General features: G+C 55.9%; 1 protein-coding gene across 4 annotated transcripts in view; it reads left to right on the top strand.

Moving 5' to 3' along the window:
- Window positions 1-15084, top strand: part of PHF2 (PHD finger protein 2) — a 67928-nt gene that overhangs the window by 38611 nt on the left and 14233 nt on the right. For 2 of the 4 annotated variants that reach the window (XM_032306426.1, XM_032306424.1), the window contains exons 4-11: window positions 6403-6563; window positions 8058-8199; window positions 10514-10700; window positions 11435-11597; window positions 12046-12133; window positions 12463-12569; window positions 13646-13737; window positions 14809-14898. In XM_032306426.1, the coding sequence (XP_032162317.1) occupies window positions 6403-6563; window positions 8058-8199; window positions 10514-10700; window positions 11435-11597; window positions 12046-12133; window positions 12463-12569; window positions 13646-13737; window positions 14809-14898 (1030 nt within the window). Of the gene's footprint in view, window positions 1-3927; window positions 3976-4497; window positions 4556-6402; window positions 6564-8057; window positions 8200-10513; window positions 10701-11434; window positions 11598-12045; window positions 12134-12462; window positions 12570-13645; window positions 13738-14808; window positions 14899-15084 lie in introns of those variants that run through there. The other 2 variants (XM_032306425.1, XM_032306427.1) reach the window with 2 other exon arrangements.

A 15084-nucleotide genomic window follows, 5' to 3' on the forward strand; every position in this document is an offset into this window, starting at 1 on the left:
GTCTTCTGACCAATGGACATGGACGTTTTCCCACTTATTGAGATATTTTAAATTTCCATCAGAAGTTATATACTTCTTTTGTTAAATTTATTCCTAACTAACTTATTCTTCTTGATGTCTTTTAAGTGGAACTGTATTCTTAATTTTATGTCAGTGCTACTGTACTGAAATACAGTTGATTTTTGTACATTGGTCTTGTATCCTGCAACCTTGATGAGCTAGTTTATTATTTCAAGTAGCTTTTTAGTAGGTTCCTTACAACTTTCTATATACAGGATCGTGTCATCTGCGAATAGATGATTGCTTTCTTCCCTTCCAATCTGTGTTACTTTTTTTTCTTGCCTAATTGCTCTGGCTAGGACTTCTAGTGGGATGTTGAATAGAAGAGGCTGGGCAAGGGGGACCAGGGCCCCAGTAGTCTCAGGGTGCCACATTCAGGGTACAGTCTCAGTACCTGTGGGCCAGGTGGAAGAAGGGAGCCCCCATGTCTTGGCTGTCCTCACCCAACACTTGGAATCAGCAATAGACAACCAGGGCAGCATGAGAAAGACTGCCATGCTGTTCTACCAGGAGGAAAGCCCTCTGCCTCGAAGCTGGGTGCCCTCCCATCCAGCATTCATGTGTCCTTGGCTGCAGTCTTCCCAGAGAGGAGTTTCCTTGCCAAGCCAGGGACGTGAAGGGAGGAGTGGTTACATGCTCTTGCCTTTCATACCAAGCTTTCGTAGATTTTCTTGACTAAATGTTTCTTCATTTGATGTTTGCTCTTAGAATCATTTCCAGAGGTCTTGAATGTTTTTCCAAATAATTTTTACCAGTTTCGTTGGAGTGTGGGTCAGCGCTCTTCACACTGTCATGGTGGAAGTAGATCTTTCTCATGTGGCCTTTTTCAAGATCCTGTCTCTCATTTTTTGTAGTTTGATTATGACATGCCTAGGAATAGTTTGGGGTACTTATCCTGCTTGGTGTTGTCTGAGTTTTCAGGATCTGTGGTTTAACGTATGTCATTATTTTTAGAGAATTCTCAACCATTAGTACTTCAGACATTTCTTCTGCTCCTCTCTCTGTTTTTCTTTCTGGGATTCCCATCATACACTCTTTCTGCAAGTTCTCCACATCTTGGATATTCTGTTCCCTGCCTTTTTCATTCTTTTCCTCTTGGCATTGCAGGTTGGGCAGATTTTACTGACTTAACTTCTAGCTCATTGATTCTTTTCTTAGCCATGTCTACTCTACTGATGAACCTATCAAAGGCATTCTTCATTTCTGTTACAGTTTTTAATTTATTTCTGTCATTTTTTTAATTCTTAGAGTGTCCACTTCTCTACTGATATTGCCCTTCTATTCTCTGCATGTTGTCCACTTTTTCCACTAGCACTTCTAACATATTAATCATAATTTTTTGAAGTTTTATTTTTTAAAAAAATTTATTTGAGAGAGAGCACCCATGTGTGCACAGCAGTGGGGAGGGGCAGAGGGAGAGGGAGAAGCAGACTCCCCACTGAGCCAGGAGCCCCATGTGGGGCTCAATCCCAGAACCCTGAGATTATGACCCGAGCTGAAACCAAAAATTGGTGCTTAATGGACTAAGCTTTCCAGGCGCCCCGGGATTCAACAGTTCTATACATCACTTCGGTGCTTATCAGGACGTGAACTCTTTTTTTTTTTTTATAAGATTTTATTCATTCATTTGACAGACAGAGAGATCACAAGTAGACAGAGAGGCAGGCAGAGAGAGGGGGAAGCAGGGTCACCACTGAGCAGAGAGCCCAACACGGGGTTCGATCCCAGGACCCTGAGATCATGACCTGAGCTGAAAGCAGAGGCTTAACCCACTGAGCCACCCAGGCGCCCAAGATGTGAACTCTTGATCCCCATCCCCTATTTCCCCCATTCCCCCCACCCACCTTCCATCTCGTGACGGTCAGTGTGTTCTCTATAGTGAAGAGTCTGTTTCTTGATTTGTCTCACTTCCTTTTCCTCCCTGTGTTCATTTCTTTTTAAAATTTTACATATGAGTGAAATTGTACAGTATTTGTCTTTCTCTGACTTATTTTGCTTAGCACAATGCTCTCTAGCTCCATCTGTGTCGTTGCAAATGGCAAGATTTCATTCTTTTTTATGGCTGAGTAATATTCCAGTGTGTATATAGACCACTTGTGAATGGGTGGACACTTGGGCTGCCTCCATCTCTTGGCTCTTGTAAATAGCGGTGTTATAAACCTAGGGGGTGCATCTTTTTGAATTAGTGTTTTCATTGTCTTTTGGTAAATACCCATTAGTGAGATTACTGGACCATGTGGTATCCCTATTTCTTATTTTTTAAGGAGCCTCCCTACAGACTCCCACAGTGGCTACACCAGTTTGCATTCCCACCGACAGTGCATGAGGACTCCCCTTTCTCCACATCCTCACCAACACCTGTTATTTCTTGTCGTTTTGATCGTATCCGTTCTGACTGGTGGTGGTGCCTTGCTTTGTCTCTTCATGCTGTGGGTTTTTTGCCTTTCAGCATGCCTTGTGGGTTTTCTTGTTGAAAGCTGGACATGATGTGTTGAGTCAAACGAGCTGAGGTGCTCATGCATCTAGAGTGAGGTTTCATGTTGACCTGAGTAGGGATTGGGCTATGTCCACTGCAACTGTAGGTGCCAGACAGATCACTTTCTTGTAGTTTCCTTGTTTTTTCCTCCTCTCCTGTTTTCTCTGGGCTTTCCTGGCAACTCCTTCTTAAATGGAATTAGTCTCTCAATTATGCTCAACTGTTCTGCTGTCATATGGCAGTCCAGGTTTGGGTAGGGGAATGTTCTGTAATTGAATAGTAAACCTCAGTTCTTCAGTGGGCCCTGAGGCTCTGGGCTGTTACCTTTGGAAACATTTCTCTGCTTTCCTGAAGCTAGTAGGGGCTGGTGGAGGCCATTGGCCCTTCCCCTCATCAGATGAGGACCTGGTTAAGTCAGTTCTCCTGGAAGGTAGACTTTTGCTCTAGAGGAAAAACATAGTCACTAACCCCCAACCCTTCCTGAAGTAAGAGCAAATCCTCACCAGAACATCCTGAGGTAAAGCCCATGAAAGTGTGGGTCTCCTCTGAGATGGAGCCCCCTGAGTTCTTAACTCTAAATCTAGTTCACATTCAACCCATGCACTTTATAAAAAATTACCATATAAGTATTCCTCCCACTAACTGCCTCCAGCAGGTTCTACTTCAGGTAAGGTTATCTCGGTTGTGATTTTTTGTATTTACCTGTCGCCGCAGATTTCGGGGGTGGCTGTTTGCCCTATAACCCTAATTCTCTGTGAATATAAGAAAATTCATTGATTTTCAGTTTGTTCAGCCTTTTTCTTGTTGTGAGGATAGGAGTGACCATGTCCAAGCTCTTAGCAGATTCCAGAAGTCAACTCCGAGTTACTCTAACCCTGTCTAATTTAATTGGTTGTCTTTTTCTTGTTGAGTTGTAATAGTTCTGGATACTTGTCATTTATTGGATATTTTCTCCCATTCTGTGGGCTACCTTTCCATCTTCTTGATGGTGTCCTTTGAAGCACAAAAGTTTATAATTTTGATGGGGTCTAATTTATTTGTTTTGTTGTTGCTCATGGTTTTGGCTTCTGAAAAACCATTGCCAAATTCAGCGTCATGAAGATTAATTCCTGTGTTTTCTTCTCTACGTTTTATGGTTCTAGCTTTTGTGTTTAGGTCTTCAACTTACTTTGAGTTAATTTGTGTATATGATGTGAGGTAGGGATCGCACTTCATTCTTTTGCATGTGGACCTTCAGTTCTCCCACGTGCCGTTTATTGAGATGACTTTTCCCCATTGAGTTGTCTCGGCGTTCCTGGTACAAAGCAGTTGACCATAGATGTTTGGGTTTATTTTTGGACACTTGATTCTGCTCCACTGATCCGTATGTCTCTTCTCTCTTCTCATGCCAGCACTACACAGTCTTGATTACTGTAGCTTTGGAGTGAATTTTGAAATTGGTAAGTGTCCTCAACTTTGTTCTTCTTTTAAAAGACTGTTTTGGTCATCTGGGTGCCTTGCATTTCCATTCAGCATTCCAAGTTCAGCTTGTCAGTTTCTGCAGAGAAGTCTATGGGTATTTCAGTAGGGGTTGGAAGAAATCCGTGGTACAATTTTCCATTATTTCTTGAGTCCCATTTCTTTCTTCTAGATTTGATTTCCCTCTTGTTGAATTATTGTCCTTTAGTGGTTCAGTAAAGGCTTATAGAAATAGTCTCCATTTTGAAAATGTTTTCATTTCATCCTTACTCTTAAATGATTCTGATTTTTCTAAACTGGATCTAAAATTCAAGAGTAAAAGTTATTTTCCTTGCAATCTTTGAAGGTATTATTCTATTGTCTTTTGGCATCTCTTGTTGCTCATGAGATGTCTGTTGTCAGCCTAGTGGTTGGTGTTTTGTTTGTTTGGGTTGCCTTGGTAAATAATGTTTTTTTTTCTCTGAAAACATTAAGATTGTCCCTTTGTCCTTGATGTACCACAGATATGCTACAGTGCTCCCAGATGTGCATTTGGTTTTTATTAATTCTACTCAGGACTCAGTAAGTTCTTTAAATTTGAAGAATTATATCTTACCTCAGTTCCAAAAAATGTTCTGTTTTCTTTTTTAATGGCTCTTCTATTCCATTCTCTATCTTATTTTTCAGATATTTCATCAAATTCACCATTTTCCCCCCCAGGCAGCTACCATTGAATGCATCGTTGAATTTTTAAAATTTTTTGAAAATGTTTTTTGTGTCTAGAATTTCTGCTCACACATTGTCCATGCTGCCTGCTCTGTTTCTCCTCCCTCCCTGCTCTCTGCCCCATCCCTCTATTACCTTGTGAATGTGTTCAGTGTGTTTGTCTGAAACCCTCTTTCCCAGGTGTCCGTTGTCCTCAGTGCACCGACCGGCGCTGGTAGATGGGTCTGCTGGTGCGCCCGTGGTCCGCCTCCGTCTGTGGGGTGGGGCCTTCAGAGCATGTGGTTTCCCATGGCAGCCAGTCCCCACAGGACCATTCTGTCTGCCTGGTGTGTGGGGTTTTGTGACACAAGGGGATTCAGGTTTGTCGGGCGCCTCCTGGCGCTGACTGTGCCCTGTTCTTGTGCTCTCGGAGCTGCTCCCTGCTGCTCACTGTGTGCCTCCTCCTCCTCTCTCATGTGCCACTCGCACCTGGTCCATGCCTAATGACCTGTCACCATGTGCTTCAACCCTGGGGGTCTCCTCAATCCTTACCTTCACTGGCCCCTTGGTGGGACATGGCCCTGGGGCCCCTTCTCAAGCCCCGTCCTCCTTGGAGCTGTGATACCGCCATCTGCCCGGCCTCCTCTCCTGCTGACTACTCTCCCTTAAGAGTTTGGTCCCTGCTGTCTCTCTGCCCTCAGAGTTCACATCCATTCCCCTAGCCTCCCAGACTGCCCCTTGGACAGCAGCTTCAGCCTCCCTCTCCAGACTCTAGTCCTCTGAGCTCCTGCCCCATCTGTCTGATGGGCGCTTCTGTGGCAAATCTGACACTTGCCTCAGCCCAAGACTGTGTCAGCTCAGCTCTGGGCTGCCGCCTGCAAATTCCCACTATTGGACTGACCGCCAACTATGGTCACCCTGCTTAAGCTGTGCCGTGGCTCCCCGGTGTTCTTGGCATAAGGCAGAAGCCCTCATCAGGGCAGACAGGCCCCCAGTCACTGGGCCCCTCATCCCTGCTCACCCTGGCCACATTCTGCCCACCCCAGGGCCTGTGCTGCTCTCTGCTGACCCTCCAGGCCTGGATGGGCCACTCTGACCCGGACTCCTGCCACCATCCCCCCACCCCAGCCCGCCCCAGCTCTGTCTACTCTCAGCTGTGGGTTTACGGCCTCACATGCCCCTCTAGGGTCTCTAGGTTCACCACTGGTGCTGTTCCAGCTGGGTTCCGAAGGTCCCTGGTCCCCCGTGCAGTGCCCAGCACACAGCTGCCCCTAGGTCCTGTGCTTGGCTTGTCTTGGGGGTGGGCTCTCCCCGAAGAGGGGTTTGTCTCCATCTACCGTGTCCTCAGGCCCGACCACAGCCTTATGCAGGGTGTGCCATCGAGCACTAGGGAGGAGTCGCGGGGAATAGAGGGTGGGCAGGTAGACCAGGAGAGGAGAGGGAGAGACCTCACTCACACTTCTGCCTTTCTCTGCCACGGCGGGAGTTCTGGTTTTCAGGATGTCCCCATCCTGGGCCTCCTGGACCTTGATGGCCCTGTCTGAGCACCGTGGCTGCCCCGGGAGCCCTGGGTGTGGGGCTGCAGGCAAGGCCTCCTCCCAACATGCGGGAGGCAGGAGCTGGGGCTTCGTGTTTCTGGCCCTGAGGCCACAGCCAGGCCTGTCCTGGAGCTGCGGGGTGGGGGCGCTGGCCGGCATGACCCCCGACCCCCACTTTTCCCACAGCGCGGAAGACGTGGTGGTCCGTGTGCCAGGCAGCCAGCTCACTCTGGGCTACATGGAGGAGCACGGCTTCGCTGAACCCATCCTCGTCCCCAAGAAAGACGGGTTGGGCCTGGCGGTCCCAGCCCCCACCTTCTATGTCAGCGACGTTGAGAACTACGTGGGTGAGTGGCCTGCTTGCCGAAGGCCCCGGCTGGTCCCTGTGCCACGTGCTCCCTTTGGGAGTTAGAACGCATGTCCCACTAAATGGAGTGTGACCCTGGCTGTCCCTCCTCAGTTATTCTGGCTGCAAAATGGGGGCTGAAAGGGGCCCTTTCATTGTGGACACCCTTGTTGGGGCAGCTGTGGGTGGAGAGCAGTGCCTTTGTGTGCTTGGCCTGGTCTGTGAGGCCGTCTCCCCCCAGCAGCGGTGCCCATGTGACTGCGGCCTGCATGGCTAGGCTCTGAGGCCCTCGTGGTGGCTGGGGCTCAGGGTGTTCACGGGGATGGCAGGGTGGCCAGGGCAAGAGGAGGGAAGACCCTGAGAATGCCTGTGCCCCACCCCACCTCCGGTGGCAGGGAGGGAGAAATGCCCAGTGCCTAGGTGAGGCCGCACCCCTGGAGTGACAGCTGGGGTCTAGGGCCTACCTGCCTGGCACCGAGCACTCCTGAGCTCTCCGCACCTGTGAGCCGGCGTCATCCTGCCCACAGCCGTGTCGCCCCTGCCTCTGACAGACGGCGTGAGAACGGTGTTAGGGCCCTGGGCCTGCACTCGGTGGCGCTGATGGCGCTGATGACGCATACCAGAGCCCTGCCTCAGTTTCCCCCGGGGCCCCCTGCACACCTTCTGGGTGGGCAGCGGGAATCGCACACCGCATTTGGTGATTATGCCCCTCGGCCTCTGTTCCCGAGGTTGCTGGAGGATCACATTGTTGGTCTAGAACATCCCACAATCTGCCTGTGGTGTCCTGTAACCCGCTTCTATGTCCCCAGTGGTTCCTGCCCCGCCTGGGCAGATGCTCAGGTTTGCCTTCAGGTGGACAGCGGGATTTCTGTGGGGCTTGGGAGGTGCCTGAGTGGTGACGGGCCAGCTCCTCTGTGCCCGCAGCTGGGGTCCACGTGGCCCCGGCGGATTGTCAGGAAGGCCAAGGCCGTGAGTTCTGTGCATCTTTGTCCCTCAAGTACTTAGGAGTCGGATGGGACGTGTTTGCCCTTGTCAGGTCCTGGGCTGTCTGGAGTCTCCTGTCACCGGTGATTCTTAACCTGATCTTTTTCCTGTTCAACTACAGGAAATGCAGGAAAAATGTTTTTCCTTTTACTTACCCATTTTCAGAATAAGTTGGTGCCCTAGAAACATAGTTTTTTGATTTTTTCAATTTTTAAAACATAAGCACGTTCCAGGCGTTATTTGGGATGTGCTCAGACTAACAACATATTTGTCGTTTGCTTGTCTGAAGTTCACGGGTGCCTCACGTCCTGTGTTTTTACTTGCTATCGTGGCCACCCTCACTGGGGCCCGCGTGTCAGCGGCCTCCTGCGCCCCGGGGCCCACGCCGTGGCTGAAGGGCGGGGGCAGCGCGTGCGGGCGGAGGTGGGCACCTGAGCCTCAGGCCCAGCCCCGCTCGGCAGCCTCCCCGGCACATCCTGCCCCTCTCACCGTCCCCCTGCCCTGCCCGCAGGCCCGGAGCGGAGCGTCGACGTGACGGATGTCGCCAAGCAGAAAGACTGCAAGATGAAGCTGAAGGAGTTCGTGGACTACTACTACAGCACCAACCGCAAACGGGTGCTCAACCTCACCAGCCTCGAGTTCTCCGACACCAGGTGAGCGCCCGCCAGCCCCCGGGCCGCCTGCGGCAGGGTCTCTTCTTAGGCACTGTGACCAGTTCAAACAGAAAATGAGCAACCAGGGGCCGAATCCCTCCCCATCCCCCCGCCCCCCGGAAAGAGCTGTGAGTTAACAGCGTGGTGTCGATTCTTCCCGAATGCGTACACTCACGCTCACACACTTGTGCAGACAGCCACACACGTCTCCACATGCGCACACATATGAACCCACTGGCCCACGGGCCTGCACATGTCCACGGATGCAGCCTCAGATTCACACCTACAGCCCTGCGGGGTCGTGCTGTGCCCCGGCCCCTCCTGCCATCTCAGCCCGAGTTCCACCGGCTGGGCCCGCCCAGTTCACGGCTCTTCCCAGGGCAGAGGGTCCGGCGTGAGGCTCCGTGGCTGACTGGGGCCCACTGAGGTCCAGGTTTTTGCGTCATGGAGGCAGGCCGGCGTGGCGTGGCCCCCCCTTTCCTGCCCCTCGGCCAAATCCCTACTGCTCTCCAGCTGGGCCCTTTGTGCACCGCAGGGCCCGACTCGGTGACAGTGGTTTCGTTTACGTGTGATTTCACTTTTGGGTCCTTCCTGTCTTGCCGACTTCTGGAAAACTCAGGGCATAGCCAGATAGATCACATGCAGAAGGGCAGGTAGGAGAGTTTCTGGAAGCCTCATGGAGACGGAGAATACAGAGCTGTGCCTCGAGCCCCGAAAGGATGTTGCAATCGGCTGCTGGGTTCTGTGTGAGCTTCCTGACAGCAAAGGCATAAAGGGAAATAGGATGGCTTATGGTATTAGGACAAAGCCACTGCCTGAGAGTTCACAGCAAGGTTTTCCTCTTAGGCTGAGTTGTGGTGGGCGTGTTGCTTTGCTCCCAGAGAGCACGCTCGGGAACATCACTGTTAGCTTGGGCTATGAGCAGCCTGGGTCTTCATAGAGAGCTGCCTGGTGCAGAGCCAGGGGACTGGATGCTTTGGCTTAGGGTTTTCCCTGGGGCCTCTCGGGGCCACCCCTTCGCTGGCAGAGAATGTGTGGTGCCTCCAGGGTCCTCAGACCTGACCAGAGGACCACGGGGCTCACACACACTTCCCACCGGGCTGTTGAGCAGCTGGGACTCTGGTCTACACCACCAGAGAGGGAGAGGGTGGCCTCCAGTTAATCAGTGCGGTCTGTGCCTGGGGATGTCAGCTGGGGCTGCAAGGGCTGGGCCTGACCGCACGGATTATCTGTGGCGGTCTCAGGGTCTGCAGCCTCAGGGGTCCTACAGTGACTCCCATGTCCCCTAACCCCAGAAGCAACTGCTGTGACAGATGGAGAGTGATGTACCTACTGTCAGTGATGCAAACATGCATGGTTACCTCTGCACAGCACCCACGGTGGCCTTGGGTGTCTGGGGTCCTTGGGATACCACCCCTTGGCCCTGGGAGACTGCACGGAGCCACTAGCCTTGGCGGCAGGAGAATGAGCTAGCTTTGTACCCGAGGAGCCATCAAGCAGGGAGAGGACATTCGTGGCGGTTTTGGAAAGCCCTGATGGGTGGCGTTCAGAGGACCAAGAGGGCCCCAGGGCACCAGGGGCCTGGACTGGTTAAGAAGGACCCTGGGGAGCGGGGAGGGGGATGTTACCCCGGGGACATGGTGGAGAGTTCAAGGAAGAGGGTCTGCTGATGAGGCTGTTGAGGTCGGGGTGGCTGGACCAGGCCCGCAGTTCAGGACCGTCTTGTCCTGCAGGCACGGCCTTCAGTGTGGGGCTGTGCAGTTCCGTCCCGCCTGGAGCAGCTAGGGCACCGGGCTCTCATTGCCAGGGACTGCGGGCTGTGCAGTGGCGATGCGGCACTGTGTGTTTCCATCGGGATGGCGGCCTTTCATCGTAAAGGGCACCTTTGCCTTCCCTTGTTCTCCTTGGAAAGGAGTCGCTGGCTGGACAGGATCCCCAGCCCGTTGGCCCTTTCTGGAGAGCAGCCGCTTTTCTCCGAGCGAGGGATGCCTGGGAGCGCCTGGACTGTGTGCGAGACGTGCCGTCTGCCGTCTGCCCCCGCCCCCGTGCCCACACAGTCACCTCCAGCTCCCCAGGGAGTGGCGGTCTCTGGTTTCCCGTGGGAGACCCGTGTTAGATCCTGCCATGGCCACACCCGGCCGCTGGGCTCCCTCTGCCCCCGGGAACCTTAGTTTGCTTGTCTGTAGAGCAAGAGTGATGCCACGTAGCCTGGGATGGAGAAGTAGGTGAGGGACATGGCCCCGGAGCCTCTTCCATGCCAGGTGGCCTGGCGGACGTCCCGTCACTGGTGCCCCTTCTCCTGTATCTGCCCCAGGATGTCCAGTTTCGTGGAGCCGCCTGACATTGTTAAGAAGCTGTCGTGGGTAGAGAACTGCTGGCCCGATGACGCGCTGCTGGCCAAGCCCAAGGTGACCAAGTACTGTCTCATCTGCGTGAAGGACAGCTACACCGACTTCCACATCGACTCGGGAGGCGCCTCTGCCTGGTACCACGTGCTCAAGGTAGGCTCACCTGGCTCCACGCACAGGGCCACCTGCGGTCCCCACGAGCCCAGCTGGGCCAGCGCTCAGCTTCTCCAGGAGGGACGCGGAGTCTGGCCCTCGGGAGGCAGAGGGGTGGGGTCACATGTTGCGTGTTTCTGAGGAGGGGGGTTCATGAAGCAATTGGAGGTGGCCCACTGGAGTGCAGCCCAGGGCTCTGTGGTGTGCACACCCAAGGCGGAGGATGTGCTGCTGGCAGGACTTCCTGGAAGAGGGGCCCACATGAGTGTGGGGGCAGGGCTGGAGGCTCCTGTCAGGAAAGAAGGGAGATGTGAAGACAAACGAACAAGGGGATCCTAGGGCTTGAGCTCAACCACCCACTGGGGTCTCCCCACACCTGCCCAAGCCCGACATGGGGTGGGCGGCTCAGCTTATGATTCTGGCTCTGGGTCCTGCAGGGCAAAGCAGCCCTGACCCCAGGGCTCTCAGGAGCAGAGCTTTCTTGAAATTCATCGGACAGCTGGTCCCACCTTTGCTGCCCCGTGGCACACGTGACGGTCCCAGGGTCGCATGAGCACGGCGTGTGGCATGCGGGGCTCCTGTGCCGCACTCATCCCTGCTCACAAACCAGGCATTGCAAAGCCCACATGGCCCCGCCTTTCAGGGAAGGGGCAGTGTTCACGCCTGGACCCACCGCAGGGACCCCCACTGTCCTTGCATTGCGTCCGGCTCTGCCAATGGCCTCTTGTTGGCAGGGGGAGAAGATCTTCTATCTCATCAAGCCGGCTTCAGCCAACATCTCCCTGTACGAGCGCTGGCAGTCGGCCGCGAACCACAGCGAGATGTTCTTTGCCGACCAGGTGGACAGATGTTACAAGTGCACCCTCAAGCAGGGCCAGACACTCTTCATCCCCTCGGGTGAGTGCCCTGTCCCGCGCCCCATCCACCCCGCCAGGCTCCCCGCCTTTGCCCTGGCCCCAGGCCTCCCGCTCAGCCGTCACCTGTGATATTGGAGGAGGGGGATGCTCCTGGCCGAGGCTTGTGTCCAGGGATAGTCTAGGGGCGAGCCCATTCCCCTGGGCTGTGACTGCCCTGCCCTGTCTCCTAGCCCTGTGTGTGTGGGTCGGAGCTGCTGGGCAGCTGACTTGGGGCAGGCGGGGCGGGTTACTTCAGCTCCTGGGTCGGTGCCAGACAGGAAAGCCAGCGTGGACGCAGGCTCCCCATCACAGGGCAGGAAGAGGGTGTGGGGGCCGCCAACCAGGGTGGACAGGGGCCCCAGGGCAGGCGGGATGACCTAAGCCCAGGCTGCAGCGGGGAGCCCTCCTTGAGGGCGAGGTCAAGGGCTAACCACGCCCCTGCCTTCCAGGCTGGATTTATGCCACGCTCACTCCCGTGGACTGCCTGGCCTTCGCGGGACATTTCCTGCACAGCCTGAGCGTGGAGATGCAGATGAGGTAGGCCCACACCTGCTGGGGTCCCTGTTGCCAGGCCAGCGTGGTGGCACCCCCCGTTTGCCCTTGGGTGACCTGGTCCCTGGGCAGCCTCTGTGGCCCTTAGAGGGTGACGGGTGAGTTGAAAGGCCTCTCCCTGGGCACTGGCCCACAGGCTCACCCTCACGCAGGGCACTTGTCCCCATGTGGTCCCCTGTTCCACCCTGCTGCGGAGGGGAGGCCTGAGTGGCGTAGCCTTGGTGTGGCCTTGCTGTGGCTATGACGTGGGTTCACCCTTAGTGTCACCTGCTCAGAGCCGAATGCCCTGGACAATTCTTTGCTATGGTTTCCAGAGCATATGAAGTGGAAAGGAGGTTGAAACTGGGCAGCCTGACCCAGTTTCCCAACTTTGAAACTGCCTGCTGGTACATGGGAAAGCACCTGCTGGAGGCGTTCAAAGGTATGGGTGTGCGGGCTGGCATCTCTGAAGGTGGCTCCGGGTGGCTCGTTTGCGTGTGGAGCTCGGGGGCGTGGGGGTGGGTGAAGGCTGGGCCGTCACGTGGCCAGAGCCCAGTCCGGGTTGAGCCCTGCAGGGCAGCACGAGGCTGGATGGCGCCCCTGGGGCTGTTGGTGTTTTTTTAAGAATGCTGGCTGGGACGTGTGTTCTCAGGCCTGGCGTGTGTCGCCTCACGAGATGGCCGGCGGGGCTCCCTGGGGAAGTTGAGAGGCCCTGGCTGCAAGCTGAGGGACCCCTGTGGCATGCCCGTCCTCCTCCCCGGCCTTCAGGGTGGGTGCCCGGCTCCCGGCGGCTGGGCTGCGCTCCCCCTGCAGGCTGAAGCCACCTGGTCTGGAGCCCTTTGTACACCAACTCCAGCCGGTGGGAAAGCTAAAGAGATGGACCTTGATCTTGGCTTGTCCGTCCCCATGTTGAGATCCCTGGGCTTCCCCCTGGCAGAGGGCGTGCCTAGGAGGGAGCCCACGGGGGCTGCACTCGGGGCTCCTGGCAGGGAGGCGGGATAGGAGCAGTGACGGCAGAGCCGTACCCCGGGCGGTCTGACAGGGCGACCGCCGACCCCTGGGTCCGCCCCTCTGCCGGGGCCCAGAGAAGCAGCCGGTGACCTGGTGGCTGAGAGATCTGACGGCTCTGCCTGCAGCTCCCTGGCCAGAAGGGGCTCGCCCAGCCTCCAAGGGTGTCTCGGGGGCGATGCTTGTCCCGGTGGCCACAGTGGGGGTCCCAGCCACCACAGCTGTGCAGGAGCACATGGGGTGTGGGTATACCTGTGGCCCCTCACTCCAGTGGGCCAGGAGACAGGCAGGGCTGCCTGCCTGGGGGCCCCGGCGAATGGACAGTGGGAGGGCTGTCCTGCCCTGCACAGGGCGTCTCGGACAGGGCCCTGAGGTTCCAAGAGGGACCGTTGGCAGTTGGGCAGGTGGCAGTGGGTGGAGGTCCAGCCCTGACCCCGCCCCCTACCCACCATGTGAGATCGCCCGCAGGCGGCCACCCTCCTCTGACCCAACCCCTCTACCTCCCGCCAGGTTCTCACAAGTCTGGGAAGCAGCTGCCCCCTCATTTAGTCCAAGGAGCTAAAATTCTCAATGGTGCTTTTAGATCATGGACGAAAAAGCAGGTAGGGATGTGGGCCAGGTGTGTCCCCAACTAGAGGGGAGCGTGGCTGGTGGGGAGCCTCCCCAGTGCTGGTCCTTCCTTTGCTGGGTGTCCCCCTGCCCACTTGTAGCAGGAGCAGGGTGCTGGGAAGCAGATCAGGGACTGAGGGATGGAGGTCAGGGGGCCTGGAGAGTCCGTGGGAGGAGGGTGCGGGGTGGAGAGGGCGCTGAGTGCACCCTGAGGGCTGGGGCTGGGTTAGGGTCAGGGCAGGACAGAGAAGAGCCTCTTGGCTTCCCTGGCCAGCCTAGACATCAGCTCTGAAGTGGGTTTTACTCCTGATGTAGGCCTCCCTTTGTACTGTGTCTCCCCATTGTGGCCCCCATAGCACATGGCATTTTACCCCCAAGTTACCCCTGATGGTATGCCCAATGCCCCCCCTCCCCGGGCCCGCACCAGCAGCACTGTCCTGACCCCAGCATGGCCTCCCAGCAGCGCTATCCTGTCCCCCCACATGGTCCCCCGAAGCAGCACTGTCCTGTCCGCCCCCCGCCCCCGGCACTGAGCACTCCAGCAGTGCTGTCTGGTGACCTCCCAGGGCTGTCCTACAGCCACATATCTGGCCTCGAGGCCTGGAACCGTATCTGGTGTCCCTTCTCCCACACCCCAGCCGTGTGGCCAATGGTAGCCGCCTTGTGCCCAGCAAGAGAGGATGGCCCATATCACTGCCCAGCTGCTGGTGGCCTGAGGCACCTCATTCTCTCTGGGACTCTGTTACTCCCTCTGTGGAGAGGGGTGGTGGCAGGGCCCTCTTATGAGCTGATGTCCAGCTAGGGGCTGACCAGTGCAGGACCCATGCAGCTATTCTCTGCCTGCGGCAGCCCTTCTTACGTGCCCGTCTGGGCTGCTGGGGTGCTGGGTTGTTAGGCAGGAGGGGACCTGGAGGGACAGTGTGGGTGAGTCAGGATGCTCGGCTGTCGAGCCTGCTTGGGGACCCTGTGAGTGGCAAGGGGCAGGGGCAGCATGGCCTGGGGTGGGTGGACGTTGGCTCCGGACCGGGCAGCTGACTGCTGGCCCCACGTGTGCTGCCCTTCAGGCTTTGGCAGAGCATGAGGACGAGCTCCCGGAGCACTTCAAACCTTCCCAGCTCATCAAAGACCTCGCCAAAGAGATCCGCCTTAGCGAGGTAGGACTGATGCGGGGGGACGGCCAGCCTTGGCCCGGGGACCCTCTGCCTGCCTGCCAGGGACTGTCTGAGATGGCTCCTCCCGCGGCCCTCTAAGGCAGCGTCACTGGCGGGATGGGGACTCCAAGGCACCTGTGGCTGCCCGTGGCCTCCCAGCCGGAGCTCCCCAGGTGGGTGGGGAGGGGT

This window comes from Mustela erminea, chromosome 12 (genome assembly GCF_009829155.1).
Source record: "Mustela erminea isolate mMusErm1 chromosome 12, mMusErm1.Pri, whole genome shotgun sequence".
Classification (NCBI taxonomy): Eukaryota; Metazoa; Chordata; class Mammalia; order Carnivora; family Mustelidae; genus Mustela; species Mustela erminea.